Here is an 18,832-nt window from a genome sequence, read left to right on the forward strand (position 1 = left end):
TTACATGTCGCCCCAGGCCAGACGCATGTGTCACCTGCTAGCCTTACATTATTGATGCTAACTATAGTGTGACTGACACCATGGTCTGAATTTCCAGCTGTTACTTCGCAACACACCACTGCGTTCCTACTTAATTGGCCATCAAGATATGATTAGGCGATGGCAGATTTGCGTTTCTCAGAAAAAAAGGTGTCATACAGTACATGCTGCGCCATCTGCACTTGTATCTTATCTGGAAAGTGTGTCACTTTTTTTCAGCATCTTTGTCTTGTTTAAGTAAGAATATTCTTCCTTAACATGACTCTTTGGAGGACAAAGCCCAAAGAATGTAAAACTGATTTGACAATAACTGCACGAGTGAGCATCATATCAGAGTGGACTGCTGTTCTGGCCCAGAGCACCTGCATAGCAAAGAGAAGGGGGGCAGCAGTGTCTCGCTTCAGAAACAGACATGATTGTCACTGTATAGGAAGACAGCTAGAACAGCTGCCAGGCAATGCTTATCCTTGCTGCCATAGAGGAGATGGTGGATGTTGCATGACCTCGCTGACACACACCTGGTCTCAGACACGAGCACCAGTTTTTCACACTCAAAGTTCCAGTCCAAGTGCTTGGGCTCTGCCAAAGTATTCTACTCTCAATTGTTTCTTCAATTTTTGTTTAAAGTACACTGAGAGCTTCATCTGATCTAATGAAGGCCCAGGTAAATATGTCATGTTTTAGTTAATAAATAAAGTACAGAGCTAGTGTAGCCACTCTCTCTTCTGCCTGAAAGTCATTTCAGGAAAATGGTTCAAATGAATTAAACCCCAAGAAGCAGAAAAGGCTCCCACCATTATTCATGATAAATTCAATCATATAACCCCATACCCTCATACACATCATACACAGTTCAACTTAACTATATTTATCAAGGTTAAACACTTGAAACAAAATACAGTTCATCTACCATGCTTTAAAGTGCAGAGAAAAGAAGATTGTATTGTAATGTTAAAGTTTTAAACCATAAGATTTCAATCGTGGTTTATTTACTAACACCTGTTACTACTGGTGGTAACCGCAAGTGTGGTTTAATACACAGCAAAAACTCCTTGAGCAGCTGCTTTTTCCAGAATACAACAGAAGAGCAGCTGGTGGCTTCTCTGGCTTTTCCCATCATGCCATTACCTACCGCGATCTGATTTCATGCTGCGTACAGCACAGTTAGTTTCCACACAGCAGCAGGGAGCAATAAAGTTGGTCACCTTGCTGAAAAGTTGAATGTTTGAAACCAGTTGCCTACAGGTCTTAATCATCAGCTCTTTGTGGCTTGTCCTGACCATTACTCCTCTACTCTACTGTCTAGTGACAGCTTCACAATAAACGCATCACGCTGTTTTGCCAGCTGAATGCTGTTAATAATACCTTTAATGCAGGAACTGTTCAATTTGTACTAGTAGTAACTTGATGCAGCTCTGATAAAGTGCTAGTAGAGTGAACAGTGAATCAGTGAATTCAGTGAAATAAAATTAGCTAGTGTATCACTGTAATATCTTTAATTGTGTTCAGGTGGACAAATGAGGACAGCTGAGAACAGCTGTCTTTGTTTTCGACAGAAGGTGATGGACATCCTCAAGGGTGTGGTTTATTGTTCATTTGTAAATGTACATGAAAAGAAGTCATAGTTGCAAACACCGTATTTTGCATTAAGACAGACATGACAGGCCACCAAGGCACCTTGTACTGTATGTATTTGTTTGTCAGGAGTTTTGCCTATTTTTATACAGCTGTTAGTGAATAGTTGTCTTTCATTAGAAGCTTTATTTATTCTGTTACCAGATAACTATATTGATGTTTTCTCTCCTCAGAGTGCCGCATAGCTCTGCTCTTTGAGCAGATTCAGAACAATGCCAGCATTCTTCACCAATCAGTCCTTGACATGCACAAGCGGTAAAAAAACAGCTTTATTGAATCAAGCTCTAATTCAGTTTTTTTAAATAAGTTGGCCCTTAGATTTCTTTTCACTCATCTTCCATCTTTGCTTTTACCTTCTTATGTGTTTTATTGCATTCACTTTACAGTAGTGACAGCTGATGTTTTGTTTTTGGCAGAATTTTGGTTGGCAGGAGTTTATAGAGACAGGGCTTCCCCACTTTCTCCAATAAACTCACAATTTCTCTCCTCTCCAGTGCAGGCCAGCTTGCCCTGGAGAAACCCCTGGAGACTGCTCTGTTGTTAAGTTTGGGTGGTGTCGGCTGTGTTGTCCTCAATCAGTGGGACAGCAGCCTTCAACAGAACACACACAATATGGCCATTGTTCTAGACAGTAGGTTCTGGCCGTACATTTGAAAAAACAATGCAGTTTCTACATTCATCATTACTTTCTGTCAAACTAATACATTGTACTTTAGCCTCTCTAAAACATTTACTTTATGTCTTTGGGCATTACTAGCAGTTACAGTAATACAATCTGTGTGTGTCACCATGTGTTGCAGATCTACTTAGGGTCAGACAAACCTCTGGTCAGACCATCCATGCCGTGAGGAAAGGGAACAGTTCAGAGATACCACATCACAAGGTTACCGGATCATGTGGTACTGTTTATCCTAATTGTTCCCAATTTAGCCACACATTTGCATTTCTGTTTTGTGTAAATGCATTAGAGTCCATGCGTTTTTGTATGAGTACATCACAGATACCCACACATCTGTCTTTCTCTGCGCATGAGGCTTAAGTTTCTTTGCAAAGAGAAAAAAAATGTCCAGCAAAATCATTCAAATTATGATTTTGTAAAGTATAACTCTCAGATACTATAACTGCTTTCTCTGGCTTTTGTCTGCAGATCCGGTGCTCCTCAGTGACTCAAAGGAACATAATGTTCACCAGAAAAAGACTCTCACACCATCAGCCTTCAACTGCATACTTTATGGACTCCCTAACTTAATTATGATGTAATATACTGTATACCCTCAATATATTCTCACTTATATTTCCCAGTTCAAGATGATTACAGGCACACATGTCCGTCGGCTTTGCAAATACTGTATTACAGTATGCAAAATACTTGAGCTACTGTAGTGTGAGGGCGTTAAACATTTCATTAGAGATGATTGATTACTAAAATTCTCCACTATGTGATTTTATGATAATATTGTGATAATAATATGAAAATATTGTTTTTACCATACACAGCAGATGTAAGATACAATATGCAACATGCCTGACTCCATCATATAAAGCTAGAGTGCTCAATGCTCTCAGAAAAAGTAGCTTACAGAAATTCACCATATACATGGGTTTCATTGTTAAGTATCAGTTTTACTCCGGAGCTTTGCACTGATGAATTGTACCTTTGGGATCTCTGCCTGGCAGATAACACTCAATATATCAGGTGTTTAGAATTTTCCGTCCACATCGGTCACCGTGATTGCCAAGTTCTCATCGATGTGCGTTTGTAGACTTTACCAAGCTGAGCGTGAGAAATTATTTCAGGCCAAATAAACACACTGACAGGATCAGACAGGTATGTTTTAAGTGTGGTGATGCTGCTTCATCTTGTAGCTTTAACTGAAGTTCTGTTATTGCCGTCTATATATGTCTGTTTACTCAAGCTTTGTTGATTGTAGCTTTCATTAACAATCAGCGCTGATTTAGTCTCTTCTTGACAGTTCTGTCATCTTGACATGTCACATGAAGTTAACTCTGAATTGAACAATTTCAGAAGTTGAGCAAACAATTAAAGATGCAATCATTGTTTAAACATGCTGTGCCAAACTGTGTCAACAGGAAAACCACTAGACTGGTTTTTTGTTAACTTCAGCTGAGGGAAGCTGAGTTCATTCTTTCATTAAAATGAGGCTTAAATTAAACTTAGTTGCTTTTACTAATTTTAATTTAGAGAATGCCTTTATCAAACATAGCAGTGCAGGCTTAATCCTTATATTTCTTGTTGTATGGTACTAAATGTTAATTTAGCAACTTCCTAACTGGAAAATACACCTCTTGAGAAAAAAATGTTTTTACTGTAAGAACTGTTTGACCTGGGGATTTAAATGCTTTCCTATCGATTGTGATTTGCTCAGCTCCAATTCTCTCCTCAAAACTGCGTGGACACATAAGTCACATTTTGAAGTGAACAGAGAAAGATACTGTAGACAGGATCTGGTCTAGCAGAAGACTAAAAGAATACATTACTCTCCTGGATCCCCATTTGTTTTTTGATTGAAAAAGACACTGTTCTTTTGCTGTTTCTCAATTATGTATGAGCTTCTAGAGCGAAGAAGACACTGAAGGGCTCTAGTCTATATCACTGCCTTGTCAGATGACAAATTTGTATTGATTTGGCCAGTCTCAGACACCCTATCCTTAGCAACATCCAGACTGATACAGCTGATTTGTTTATTTCAAACCCAAATTTTGCCCACTTTCTCCCAGTCAGACATTGACAATGAGATTATAGAGCTTCTACATAGACACACAGGGGTTGTAGTGCTGCAGTAGCTCTAAAGAAATTGTTTACAACAAACTGCTGATTATCAAATAACATTTAAGAAATTATTGTTTCAGCTCATGTCTGCTTTGCTGATGTCTGGACAGCTTGTCCTTAAGCAGCTGGCGTTCAGAGCGAGCTGCTGGATGAGCATGTTGGTTGCTCCTCGTGGCTCTAACTATTGCCAAAAAATCACACAGTGGAAAAAGTTGATTACAGATTAACAGTTTAAAAGCACTGGCATAGACAACAGGAGGCGAATGCATCCGACTCCTTTCTGCATTAAGATGAATGGAAGGTGAGTTGTGGCGACAGCTTAAGAGGGGGTAATGTAAGAAGCAAAAGAGGAGAAAGAATTTAAAATAGTCTTCGTGTTTACCCTAAACTCCATTTCTGTGTGCTACACCATCAATCTCAACTCACTCACCTCACAGTCTGGGTCAGTTGAACGTTGACCTGGAAACTACTGAGACACACCAATGCCCCGCCAATTTGATGGTGGAACCTACCTCTCCCACAGGATGTACTGATTGTTGCCATTTTAGCCTCTCATTTCGGTCTATCTTCAGGTGCATCTCATTTCTCTTTTACCATCTCCTCTGTTCCCAGGTGATGAGGAAATCAATCAGGTTTGCCATCTCTAAGCACCTCTGAGGTTTCTTAACACAGCACAGAAGATAGGGAAGAAAGGAAGCTTCTGAGAGGAGGCTTCAGAAAGGATACACAAGATGCACCCTAAGTGGAAGTCAGTTATCAGACAAACTTATCTGTTCATTGGAAATGTGGGGGGATTGAATACTGTTGGTGATATAGTGAGGTGTAAAGAAAGGAAATGGGGAAACAGCAAGCCTGGCTCCGTCCAAAGGTAACAGCAATCACCAACCCGCACCTCTAAAGCTCACTAATAAACCTGCTATATCTGTAAGATCAAAGTATTATGGTTTTACAGTTATTTGTGGGACTATTTCCTGGAATCTTTCTGCCACTTTGAGGTTGCCAGGTAGCCATCAGAGACTTCAGAAAGTTAGTCACACCTGGCCAAGAAATGGTCTGCCACATAAACTTGTGTTGATTAAACAAACAGGGTATAGCATGTTTATTACTGGGCTGTAGAGGTGCTGCTACGAGGATTTTGTTTCCTTTGGACAGAACCAGGCTAGTCGTTCACTCCTGTTTCCAGTCTTTGTGCAAAGCTAAGCTGAGTTAAATGGCTGCTGAAGGTACCTTCACATTTACTGTTTAGACATAAGTGTGGTGTCATTTTCTCATCTAACTGTCGACAGAATTTATTTTCCAAAATGTTGAAATATTTCTATAAGAAGATTAAGAGCCTACGGCCATGCTAACGGCTCTGTGTGGTGCTACTTACAGTAGGCACTATAGTAACATCAGCATGCTAACATGCTCACATTGATAATGCTGACATGCTGACACTAAGCAGCTATAATGTTTGCCATGTTCAGGTTCTTAGTTTAGCCTGTTAGCATGTTAAAATTTGCTATTTAGCACTAAACAGAACGTGCAGCTGAGGCTGGTTGGGAATGTCATTAGCTATTTGCTGGTATTTGGAAATAACAAAATTCACATAATAACCTGGAGGTTGGGCTTGATGCAAAGTTGTCTCTCCTTCATCCTCAGGAGAAAAGACAATCCATGATATAGCTGTTGAAATATTTCAGTATGGACCAAAGTCGTGGAACGACCAGCAGGTTTCCATACCTATCTCTAGAGCCAAACCACTGATGTGGCTTAAAAAAATCTACGAGAGGGAAGCAACATGACAAAGAAAAATGAGATGCATCTCTTGCTGTGTAACCATGAGCTGCATAATGGAGGGATGCTGCGTGTTTGGCAGTGAGTGCAAGGGCAAGGATAGAGAGGAAAGACTGTAGGGTATCTGATAAGATGCATCATTTTCAACATGTGGAATGCTAATATCAGCTATTCTTCATGCTAGCCCTAACAGCAGCTCTGCCCACACTATTTCCCTGTTGCTTGCCACAACATGCAATTTCACATGGCTAATTCTTTCCCCGCCATCACATACTTTTTCAGCCATTAAAAAGCCAGTCCAGGTAAGGTATTGGGTCACCGGAGGCTGCACTTAGACTAACTTGGGTAAGAAATGTTGAGCTGCATGACTGACGCACAGCCATTCTGACAAGCAAGGTTGATTGACGTAGCCTTGTTAAGTATACATGAAACCCCTGCACTTTTTTCAAGGTCCGAGTGGTCTGCCTGCTAACTATGGGTGCCCAGACAGCTCTGATTTATGATAATGCTTTATTTGACAGGCATCTTTCCTTGGCTCGCATTGGGGATTTATTGATTTGCATACTATAAAATAAAAGTCACTGTGTTTCCTTCTGGCTTTGCACACTTGCTTTTATTTTACATTGCGGCCTTGCCCTAAGCTAAGTTACGTCCTACATCCATTAAGATCATTAACTGGTTTTCTGTCCTACAGGGGAAAGAACCGTTGTTTGTTTTCTGGTTGATATCAAGCAAACTGAACACAATGTGTGAGTAATTTGATGGCTCAGCGGCCTAAGAGAGAAAAAGCAGGAAGGCATTCAGAATGAGGTCTGTCTTTTAACTGTTATTATACTATTATATAGTACTGATTTTAATCTTTTTTGCAGCCATTGCTGATAGAAGTGCAAAAGCGAAGGTGAGCCACTTGATCTTGGCATATTTAACCCCGCATGACATGACTGGAACGGAAGTAATGCTACCACATTTAAAGCCCAGTGGACAAAAAATATTATGGGTCCTAGGCTAGGCAACCACCAGCAGGAGGTGTTTTTTAGCTGGAAAACGAAAACAATCTCCCCTCCAACCAACTCATTCACGAGCTTTGGTTTAATTAGTTTGCTTTTTGAATGGAAATGTAGCCACTTCTGCATCTGTTCTGAAACATAGGGTTATTTTGTTTTGCTTGTTTGTTTTTGTTGGGGACCAATTTGGATGGACGTGTTTCAAACCAGTAAATTTTGCCACTTTGGTTCACTGAATTCAAGAATTACAGACTGAGACCCAAACCAAATTACGCATTAGATGGCATTGAAAGCATTTGTTGTGTTTAGTTTAACCAAAAATCAATAATTACTGTATTTCTCACTGGTTCTTTTAGTTTTTTTTAGATTAAAATATCCTGATGGAAGTCATTCACAAACTCTTTCTCTCACACACACATACACACAGACACTTATGGAAAGTAATACCTGTTATAAATTTAACACCTGTGCCACTTTTTAGCCACTATGACTTTTATTAACTGTAGATGACTAACATGGGCTTGTTCTGCGGGTTGGTAGGAACATATTGCTGACTTTTTTTTAGGTCCAGTTTTTAGGTTCAATCAGTCCATAAAGCATTTGACTAAAACACTGTAATATTTAGCACCTTTTTCATCATGCTGCAAGGTAGGGCTGAAAGCCGTAACCCAAAAAAGTGCCTCTTCACTTTGAACAGGGAAGGGAATAACACCCAGTAATCAGGCATTAATTTATTACCAACAATTCCCTTGACAGTTTCATAGCATGGCAAGATTTGGGCTCTTCACATTTGGTCTCAAGTCATATAATCATATTAATTACGCTTAAAAATTTAGTTAGACTGTGTATCACATCAGAAGAGCAAGGACTGTAGCTCACACTCTGAGCGCACGTTTTCTTTTATTGATTTTATAAGTGAATGTCTGAAGAGATGCTGTGCACAATAAGTCTTCGTTCTGATGTGACTGAAGTAGCTTTATTACGTTATGTCTAAGATCACATGATGAGGCCATTACATCACTAGGGCCATAATAGAGTTTTACATGTGAGGAGGAAAGGGGAGGGGAAATTGTTACATTACAAGTCTCAGTACTTTACGCTTCAGAAATTTATCAGAAACAGTAGATGCCCAGGAATTTGTTTGGATGACAGTGGCACAGAGTTAAAGCAAAAGTTCATTACTGGCAGGCAGTGAACAAGGATGTAATGACGTTATAGAATATTTGCATAGTGTGCAGATATAATAGAGTTAGGTCCATAAGTACCTAATTCTACCTACTGTGAAAGCAATCCAAGAGCTTGTCAAGGGAGAGAAATGTAATATTCTTCGATGACCACTTACTGTGACCTCAACCCAACTGAGCATGCTTTTCACTTCCTGAAGACAAAACTGAGGACAGAGAGACCCACAAACAAGCAGCGACTGAAATTGGCTGCAGTAACAACCTGGCAAAGATTCTCAAGGGAGGAAACTCAGCAGTTGGTGATGTCCATGGGTTCCAGACGTCAGGCAGTCATTGACTGCAAAAGATTTATCATCCAAGAATAAAAATAATTCTTATTTATAATTATTTTGGTTTGTCCTATTACTTTTGCGTCTCTGAAAATGAGGGACTATGTATAAAAATGGCTGTAATTCCTAAATGGTTAACGCAATATTTTTGTTAAGCCCCTTGAATTAAAGCTGAAAGTGTGCACTTCAATCACATCTTGATGGCTTTGTTTCAAATCCGTCGTGGTGGTGTACAGAGGCAAGATTACAAGAACTGTGTCACTTTCCACATACTTATGGACCTAACTATGTATTTTTTTTTTTGTGCTTGATTTTTCCGTCTGACATTTCAACTTTTCGAGAGAAGCTGTAAATGATTCTAACTTAAGGTTTCCACATACATTGAATAATATCAGTTGCGATGAAACTACTGCAACGCAATAACATTGAAGTTTGCGAATGAAGAAAGGCAGGCCCACTGACAGCGCTGTCAGTTATTCTATTATATGACATTTTCTAGGATTATCTTATTCAACTATGCCTCGAATCAGTAGAATTGCTGAGGTGGAATTCCATATTACTAGATAAGCAGAGAAATGTCATGCTTTCACTCATCACAATAATATATATTTGTACATATTTGGAGTTAATTGAAGCAAACAGGTTTATCAGTTACGTGCAATGCAGAGCAGTTGTTTTCTCATGTTATAAATACATTCATGGAACAAGATATGAGCACAGCACACTGAGACAATGCTCACAGACAGAGACGTCTAACGTACATGATGAACTCATTGCAATGCCTTATATCCACTACATGTTCATGCAGTGCTTTTGTTAACACTCGTATTACTATTATGATATGAAATTGATTTCTAACACTTATGTATAACCCTAGATGGATTTAGAGTTTATTACATTAATTTTAAAATCATGGAAAATCATGTCCTATGAAATTTTCATGCATTTCTTAACTGCTAATCCAAAGTATGATTTAACAAACAAAATGAGTGAGTGACATATTAGAAATGCGGGTGAGCAAGGCACTTAAACCCCTTATAGTTGCTCCCATACCTAGGGATATAGGCATACTTCAATGTTAGCAAAGCAGATTTGCAAATACAATGCAAATTCAACATGAAACATAGAACATGAAAAAACACACACAACAAAGTCTGTATAGGACAGCATATTGACACAAAACAATAATTCAGGAAACACAACACGGTTAAGCATAAGGAAATGTATTAAGCAGACTAGTATTGACAGGACTGTGACTCTTTATTGAAGTTAAAGGACTGGTGAGTTTGCCACGTGGAACAGCGCTGATCTTCTTTGACTTTCTCTGTTTGGCTGCAGATCTGAGATAATTCCGAGAGAGGATTGACAAGAAGCAGAAAAGGTCAGATTCTAGCGAACAGAAAAATGCATTTGTTTGCTGCACAACTCACACAGGTTCATGTTCTGTCAACTTTTACCCCTTTCCCTCCTTCTATGTAACTCTCAACACCATTTCTTTTTTGTTATGGGTACTGTCATTGTTACACTGTTTGGTCTTTGACATGTATCACCTCTGCCCTTATTGTTTTTATCCATCTTCCCTTTCCTGTACTTCAGTTGTCCTTAACAACAGTAAGGTATTCAGTGGGTCCTGGCATTTTCAAACAGTACTGTAATGAAAATGAATCCATTTTGCATCTAATTTACATTCCACATAGCAACCTATCAAACTCAGTTTTGTGTGAAGCCTCTGCTTTGCTGCAGGTACTGGTGCGGTGCTGTGTTTGCAGGTCTGGGTACGCTTCAAGGACCCACTCACCTCTGAGATTATAATATTGTGCCGTACATTGTTTCATTAGTGCAGCATGACTGTTGGACCTCTAGTTTTACGGCAGTCAACTGACACGATCAGTGGACAACATCCCAGCAGTATGTTTTCCCTCCAATTATAAGGGAATGTCCCTTATGCGCTCCTCCAGACTGCCACCTTGGCATTTCTGATGTGGGTGTTGTTATGAATACACTGTTTGTAGCCTATTCTACCATCCTGTGTGCAGCTGTTTGGAGTATTTCCGGGACTGTGTGTATTGGGTGCATTATGGCACCGTTATTGCTGTCATGTGAGAAAGTGATAAAAGCACAACGAGCCACATGAGGCTCCGTGAGCCAAGCAATGAGTATCACTGGACTAGTCAGTCGGCAGATAATGAAACTATTTTGCTAATTGATGAATCATTTCTGTCATTTTCACCAGCTAGTGTTGCTCAAAATACTGTATTTGCATAAGAAATTAGATACATGAATGTGAAGCAATAAAGACATTTTTGGATGACATTTGATTCCACTTACCAGGTCGATCCCTGTAATCCTCCTGCAGAAAACCATAATTATTATCTCCATAGAGCCTTTGAGTAATGTACATCATCACCATATCTGGGTAACTGAATGTACAATTCACTGCCGTTATGTTTGGACTATTCAAGGAAAGAACTGCTAATGGCTCTGACAGGCTTCTTTGATATTTTCAAGGCCAAAGTTCCAGCTCTTCCAGGTTCATTATCAATACTATCAAAGCCTGCTTTGACCTCAAGGTTACATAAGCGCATATGCCACATCAATCCCATTTTGTTGAAACATTCAGTAACTAACAACAACTCATTCTGAAGTTCTTGTTCTGTTCTTTATCTGGACATGCTGGAAAGCTCAATCTGTATTCCTACCGCAATCCTCTCTGTAAACCTTCAGGCAGAAAGTCAGATAGGGGGGGTTATTCTCATGCTGGGAAGCAGAGAGAACAGTTACAGGGCTTTTGCTGCCTGCCTTCTGTTTGGCTTCTCAGTGGTCATGCTTGCTTCGTAAGCTCTGTTCTTAAAGTGAACGATATTTTCAGACAGGACAGTGCAATAATACACAGTACAATGGGCATGTCTGTAAAATGCACTCTTAAATAATACAGAAGTTGCTTCACTGCAAATTGCTTCCATGCCAGTAGAAGTACTTTCTGTTTTAAGGTAATTGGTAATTTTATCATGCTTCTGCTTTATTGCATTGTGTAATGGACTAATCAAAGAATACTATATTTGAATTTGCTATTGTAAGCAGTGACTGTACTAGCGTACGGGATATACTGTCCTCACCAGAAAAACAGCAGCACGGACTGTTTATTCAAGTGCTTAAAACAACCTGCAGACAGGGGGTAGATTAAAGGAAAATCCCGACTAAATGAAGGGAGAAGCATATTAATTGAATTCCTACAGGGCAAAAAGGGTCTCTGAACAGTCTGATGAGTATGAAAATGACATGAATTACAAGCTATGGCCCTTCACAGACACCAGATCTCGACCCAAATGAGAACCTATGGGAGACTTCCGACAATGTGCTAGATAGCACCCTCTGACACCACCCTCAAATCCCCAAATGAGGGAATATCTTTTGGAAGAATGGTGTTTGTCTTTAAAGTTCATGTCCAGAGACTTGGAGAATCTACAGTATGTCAAGGAGCACTGAAGCTGTTTTAGAGGCTTGCAATGGTGCAACGCCTTATTAAGACACGTAATCTTGTTTCTTGCGTTAAATCGTCAACCAAACTTTTCCTAACAAGCAGCTTCTTCTGGTCATGTGCACAATATTATGCATATACCTTTTATTTTCCTCGGATGTAAGTGAAGAATGAAATAGGGCTAAAAGGAGAGTGCCAGACTATTTCTTAGCTGTTAGAAGAGCTAGGAGGATTCTGTTACCTTTGGGTAGAGCCAGGCTAGCTGTTTCCCCCTGTTTCCAGTCTTTGTGCTAACCTAGCCGATATTGATAAAAAGCCATTCTACCCGTCCAACCTTTCTGTCTTTTCCCAGTCTCTTCTTCCACTCTTCATTTGTTTGATTTGCTTTCCACAGACATCAAACACTTCGACATTCCATGGTGTAATGTGTACCACCCCTTTCCAGAGGAGGCTGGGAGTTTGCTTCCCCTTTCAGTCATGCTTTGTATGCTATTGAGATACCATGAAGGTATATCAGAGGCAGCTAACGCACATTGGTCCTCGAAGCAAGGCATTAGTGTCAGGAGTGCTCATATATAAAAAGCGACTCTGACATCCTTCCTGCCCTCTGCTCATTGGGAGTGGGTTCATATAGGAGCACTGCCAACACATGATCGGTGGAGAATAGACAGTAAAAAATCTTGGAAGCGAAATATGGGGACTATAGCATGTAAACAAAATGGGAACTGTTACTACTGGAAGATGTACTACAGAAGTTTCCCTCAAATATTGCATCTACCATTTTCATCTATCCTACAGAGTCAGTATGTTGACTTGATGGATTTCTTAATCTTCAGCAATATGAGTACAGTCACATAATACATGATGATATAGCCTGTAATATATCTTACTAATTCACAAGAGGGAAGCTCATTTTCTTTATTCCCATAGCCCTGTACATCAACTGAACTGTTTCATTAGGACACATGTTCTAATATGTTAGCCTCAAGGCCATTGTCCCACGCAGTCACATTAGACAGAATCGTCCTTCTCCTGACTGCCTGTGTCAGCGACCTTCAGATTGCTCACCTCATGTATTTGCTGCACCACTCCACGGTCTTATCACTGGGGGTGTGTTTGGGAAAGCATGATTTTGATTTGAAAGGGCTGAGCTAAATAGAGTATCCTGGCTTCTCATTAGTGGAGTAAAATAGCTACTTAGTCAAGTAGAAGAATTTCATTTATTGGCAGCTGCCTGTGTTTCCGTGCCCAGTGCTGTGATTGCTTTCTCATTTTGTTAACTGTTCCCCATTGGCTGCAGGGGTCCGCTGTGCTTCTCCCTCCCTGTTATCCATTTGATCTCTTGATTGCCGGTGTAAGCCTCTGAATCCTAATGGATGCAGGTATAGTATATTACTGTTAATGTTGGACACCATCTGTGCCACATTGCAGTGCTGATTCTTCGATTAATTGAAACACATCCGAGCAGTTTTAGAGTAGTCTGTTGTTGGTCTGTAATGCTCTACGGATGTTGTCTCACAGGGTGCACACTTGACTGTGCTGTAGATAGTTTGTACTGTGGTAAAAATTTGTAGTATTAAACACTGATTCATTTGGAAAGACCTTCACCATGCAGTGCTGCTCAACCGTCATGAAGTTGTGGTAGAAAAGACTAGAGAAATTGCAAAACACTGTAAGAAGTGTAAGACCTATAGCCTGCACAGGGATGAGACCTCAGCCAAGACTCCCACTTCAGAGGAAAGGCCACGTCCCCCACTGTGGCAGTCTGGGGGATGTCCAGAACGTCAGAGTCTGACATTTAGGTCTTTGGTATTGTAAGTTCGTTGTGTGCCCAGAATCTTTGCAGTGCAGTGACCAGTAAAAGGTGTATGGGCTTTTTAGACATATACATCAGTTGCCAATGTAACAAGCAACAGGATATAGTAATTCATGTCGGTTCATGTTCATGTAGTCAGTTGTTTTTAGGCATTTTTTTAAGAGATAGTAATAAAATCTGTAAGTAAGTAAATTTAAGAATTAAGAAATAAATATATACTGATTACCTTTACTTTTTACATAATTTTGGTTTTCACCTACAGACCATTGATCACCTAAATGATCATCTGATTCGCATATTAGCTTGTATAGCCATTGCTCGTGTGTTGCTGTGTTCACAAATCTCAGCAATTACCCTATGTTAGAGGCATGTGTAAAATAAATTTTCCTTAAATGTCCTGGCCCTGAGATGTCTCTCAGGGCCAGGACATTCAAAGCCTTACAGTAATGAGAACAGTGTAATAATCAAACCTAAAGGGCAGCCATTAAAAACATGCTAAAACATTGTTAGCTCCTAGTCTAAAGGGTAAGTATCCAGTATCACAGGATTCTAGAGTCTAGACAGAGAGAGAGAGTCAGAGAAAGAGATTTATAGTTAGATAGATCCTGTACAATCTATACCTACAAACAAATTTCCATGAGATGGATTTATTTGTTGCATTTGAGCACTAAAGACAAGTTGAATGTTGCTGTAAACATGCTCAGGCATTTAAAGGGGCCATATGTACGTTTTTTCTAACACAACACAGCCAACGTTAGCATCAACGGCTGTCTACTTACCGTTTTAGAAGAAACGTTGTGAGTTCAGCATCAAACTTCATTCTTTTACTCGCCAAGAGCTGTCTCCAGTGGGGAGAAGCAACACCGACAAAAACGCTGGTTTTGCTTCTATTTCTATCCCTTCTTATATTCTACTGAATTTAGCAGGCGAACCAGGCCTGTCTCATCACTTTCCAAGGATCTGTCACTGTATAGTCTGTCCTTGTGAGAGGATGAAGAAGGCGTATTCTGACCTCTTGTCTTGTAAATGCAATGATGGCTAAAGTTCTTGGCACGCCACCATCACCACCCCCCGCGTTTTGAGAGAAAACCTACCTATAGCCCCTTTAACAGTTATCACCCATCCAGATTGGTCACAGAGTAAACACGCCATTGGCCTTTCACGAGCACTGAAAACATAGCCTACCTGTATTGTATTGAGACCAAAATGCCTGTATGTTTTCATTGAGAGAATCTGCAACCGCTGTGGCTTAAAACAGATTGCTATTTCTGCAAAAATGTATGATTCTATTCTTAGAAAGGCACAGAAAAATTACTGCCCAAGTGAGTCAGGAAATATTCTAGAAAGGTGGCATACAGTAATTGGAAAGACAGTATGATGGTGAGACCGGATGGAGAGAGAACTTAACTATCTTTTGTCTGTCTGAAATATCTTTTGGCTTCCGCTCCGTGATCCTATCTCTGGCCCCAGTTCCAGAGAGATTCTCCTGCAGCTTCATGCAAACATGTTATTATCAACCTCTGCAATCAATTACACCAGCTACTGGGGAACCGAGTACATATATCTATTACTTTTCTACTTTGGTTCGGAACTGACGAATTTATCCAGAGACAGCAAGGATCTCATTGCATCAACATGGTGATGCAATGCACTCCCAGGCAGTGCTGAGTGACAGGCTGGTTCAGTCTTACTGATTAACCAGCAAGCAGCATGTCAGTCATGGCTTAGGAGAAATACACTGATGAATCGTGGTTGACACTATGCGGATGGAGGAGTGGACCTCAGGCAAGGAGTTGCACTTGTGGCCCCCCTCTAGGGCTTTAGACTCCAGGTGCTGGCAAGTAGGACAGCTTTCTCTGCTTGCACCTCTCTGCAAGGGAATAGTGACTCAAGAGAAAAAACGTGGCTGGCCATGCATTGTAATACAGGCTGGGTCCACAGTGAGAAATGTGGGGTGGTGGCTGTAGTGCTAGGAGGAAAAAAAGAGTAAAAAGCACACAGGAGGCTGTAGAAGGTTTCCTCTGAGTTCAAACACTCAGTGGATATCATGGAACAACCAAAACGCTTATCATCTAGCTGTAGAGATCCGTTGAAAAAACAAATTTAAATCACCTCGCCTGGGGTAAAGGAAAACAAATAATGAATTAATACTGATACATAATGCAATACAATTATAACTAAGCACAAGTTGCTATTGAATGCCATTTCCATTCAGCTAGTCTTACATTTGGCAATTGAATCCTCAAGGACGTGTTATGTGGTAATTGTTGCTTTTGTGCTGTGATTATTAAATCTTGGCTGCTACTAAGGTCATTGGTCTTCGATTACTTTTTTACAATATTTCCAACTTTTTTGTAATAGTGTCACAATTAAGTGGTATATTTTAAGCCACAAATGCTAATGTCAGCATGCTAACATGCTCACAATGTCAATATTAACATGCTCTTAGACAGGAAATTCTGCAGAAATACATGCTGCCCTACTTTACCTTGTAGATATGATCCTTAATTAGAGGTGTTGTGAATGCTTCATAGGCCAGATCTGTCCTGTCTGGTGTGATAAAAGGAGCTTTCATTTGCAGTGTTTGATAAATTTCCTCCTTAGCTGGTAATCACCGTTAAAACAAGATGCAGCAACATGTTACAGGTGAATTTTGTTTGTTGTTGGTTTTCACAGTGCTAGGCATGGTTACTGGGATCGCAATCAGTTTGAAAGATTAAAGCCATGATGCACATAACAGTCTGCATATCTGAAAATCTAAGGTAGTATGTCTTTAATAGATGTTTCATATTACAGACATGGTGGGAAAACTGACACTGTTAGACTTTTAGCAGTTCATCATTCCATCTCCTCACTTCCTTTGTTTTGCTCTGTTGTTGCCTGGTGTTGTTTGCTGTCAGTGGTGGCAAGCTGCCGTCCTCCGTCGTTGTATTAAAGCAAGGCAGAATGATTGACAAGATTACAACACACACGGAGCAGGTGCACTTATGTGAGTGTGTGTATCTTTGTGTGTACTCACAATTAGTGTTTCAAAACGGAGTTAAAGCACGAGACACAACATGTCTACATTATTTTAAAAAAAAAATTTTTAAAACACGGTCTTTCACACACCTGTATGGGAAACTGCCTGCGGTTCGCAGCACAAACAACGCTGAGAGCTTAACCCTAACCACATGCTGGACACAGGATGCGAACCCTGGTCTCAGCTGTCATAGTCCCGCGTTTTCTACCAAAAAAAATTATGTATATATGTATATATATATGCAGTTCCCTCTTTTGAAAAAAAATTGCCCATGAATATAATCCAGACAGCATTTACATTTCCTTACTAAATGTAACTAATGTAACGTAAAATAGCGCTATACACCAATCAGTCACAATATTAAAACCAGTTACTGGTTTTAATATTGTGGTGGCTGCATGATGGGGTTTGGTTTTGATACAACAAATGACAACAGGTTGGACTATAGCTCAAATGGCCCAAATGACCTGTGTAAGTTGTCAACAATAAAGGATTTTTTGGATCGTATTACTTGAGTCAAGGATGGCGTATGTTTTTTTCAAAGGTCTCACTCCTGATTCTCTTTTGTCACAGCACCACTGGCTCTGCTACAGAGTATCAAACACCAGCAGAAGACAGCTTCAACTGGGGGATAGTGGTAGCGCAACCAGGCCAGAGAGATGGATCTATGGGTCGTCTGCTGAGGTCTTTGGAAAACTCTAGGCAGCTGTGTAAAAACACGCAGGGACAGTCCTTGAAGCTGTCAAGATAGTGATATATCACACAAGGCTCACAGTGGTCTTTCAGGATTTGGTTTCACAGTAGTTGAGGGGATGATATGTGGTCCCAGGTGAGAAGGAGTTGATGTTTTTAATCATGGCTGACTAAAGACTTCATTTTACATTATCCATGTTATTGGTCTTTCAAAAATCTCTCAAGGGCTTCGGCATGCAGACTTTTTGCTTATACTCAGTGAAAGCTTTGACGCTTGCTGAAATATTATGAAGTAATTATTTATGTGACACTCTGAAAGCATGACCCTGTGCATGTGCAGTTAGCTGAAAACAGAAACCGAAAGATCTGTCAATGAGAAGACCGTGATGTGGAATCACCTACAAAGAAACACAAAATAAGCAACCAGCCCTGCTAAGACCAGCGGCCATGTTTGTCTGCAGTCTGCATCAAAAGTCCTGACTTTGTTTAGTACATGTAACCCAGTTTCTCCCAACTGAACTGAAGGAAACCTAGTTCGAGGGTACTTTGAGAGCTAAGGAATGAAAAGGAGGAGTATTATTCATTTACTCCCCCAACCTCAGCCCAGTTCAAATGACCAATCTGCCAGTCATTAAGTCAGTAGCCCATTTGCCTAACCTTCCTCCAGGCTACCACCACCCCCATATTAGAGTATGTTCAAACAGAAATGATCACTTAAAGTAAAACGCAGGCTTGTTCATACCGTTAAAATGGTCCTCATCGGGTATATAGAGTATGTGTTACATTATAGCATATTTTGACAGATATGTTTGCGCCCCCTTGCCTAGGCTGCTGTCACAGAAATAACTTAATGCACTTAAGTTTGCGGTATTATGTGGCACGTCTTTTAAAAGGGATCTGTATGAACACTAGCTTTGACACCCATCTTTGTTTGATTACCCATTTGCTATTTATATTTTATTTATTATCTATATTATATGCAAGACACAAAATTACCAAACATTAGCAGGCGGAAAAATTTTGCACTTGAGAAAACTGTCACAATTGCCACCACACACACCTCTA

At 40.1% G+C, this 18,832-nt stretch overlaps 1 protein-coding gene across 1 annotated transcript in view; it reads left to right on the forward strand.

Annotated features, from left to right (window-relative positions):
• LOC120796537 (cilia- and flagella-associated protein 46) overlaps positions 1–3,168 on the forward strand; it is a 52,913-nt gene extending 49,745 nt beyond the window's left edge. Inside the window, 4 exon segments of the mRNA XM_040139511.1 lie at positions 1,848–1,929; positions 2,169–2,305; positions 2,475–2,573; positions 2,822–3,168. Of these exon segments, the coding sequence (XP_039995445.1) occupies positions 1,848–1,929; positions 2,169–2,305; positions 2,475–2,573; positions 2,822–2,934 (431 nt within the window). The 3' untranslated portion in view covers positions 2,935–3,168.
• Positions 3,169–18,832: the final 15,664 nt, after the last annotated feature.

This window comes from Xiphias gladius, chromosome 11 (genome assembly GCF_016859285.1).
Source record: "Xiphias gladius isolate SHS-SW01 ecotype Sanya breed wild chromosome 11, ASM1685928v1, whole genome shotgun sequence".
In the NCBI taxonomy this organism is placed as follows: Eukaryota; Metazoa; Chordata; class Actinopteri; order Istiophoriformes; family Xiphiidae; genus Xiphias; species Xiphias gladius.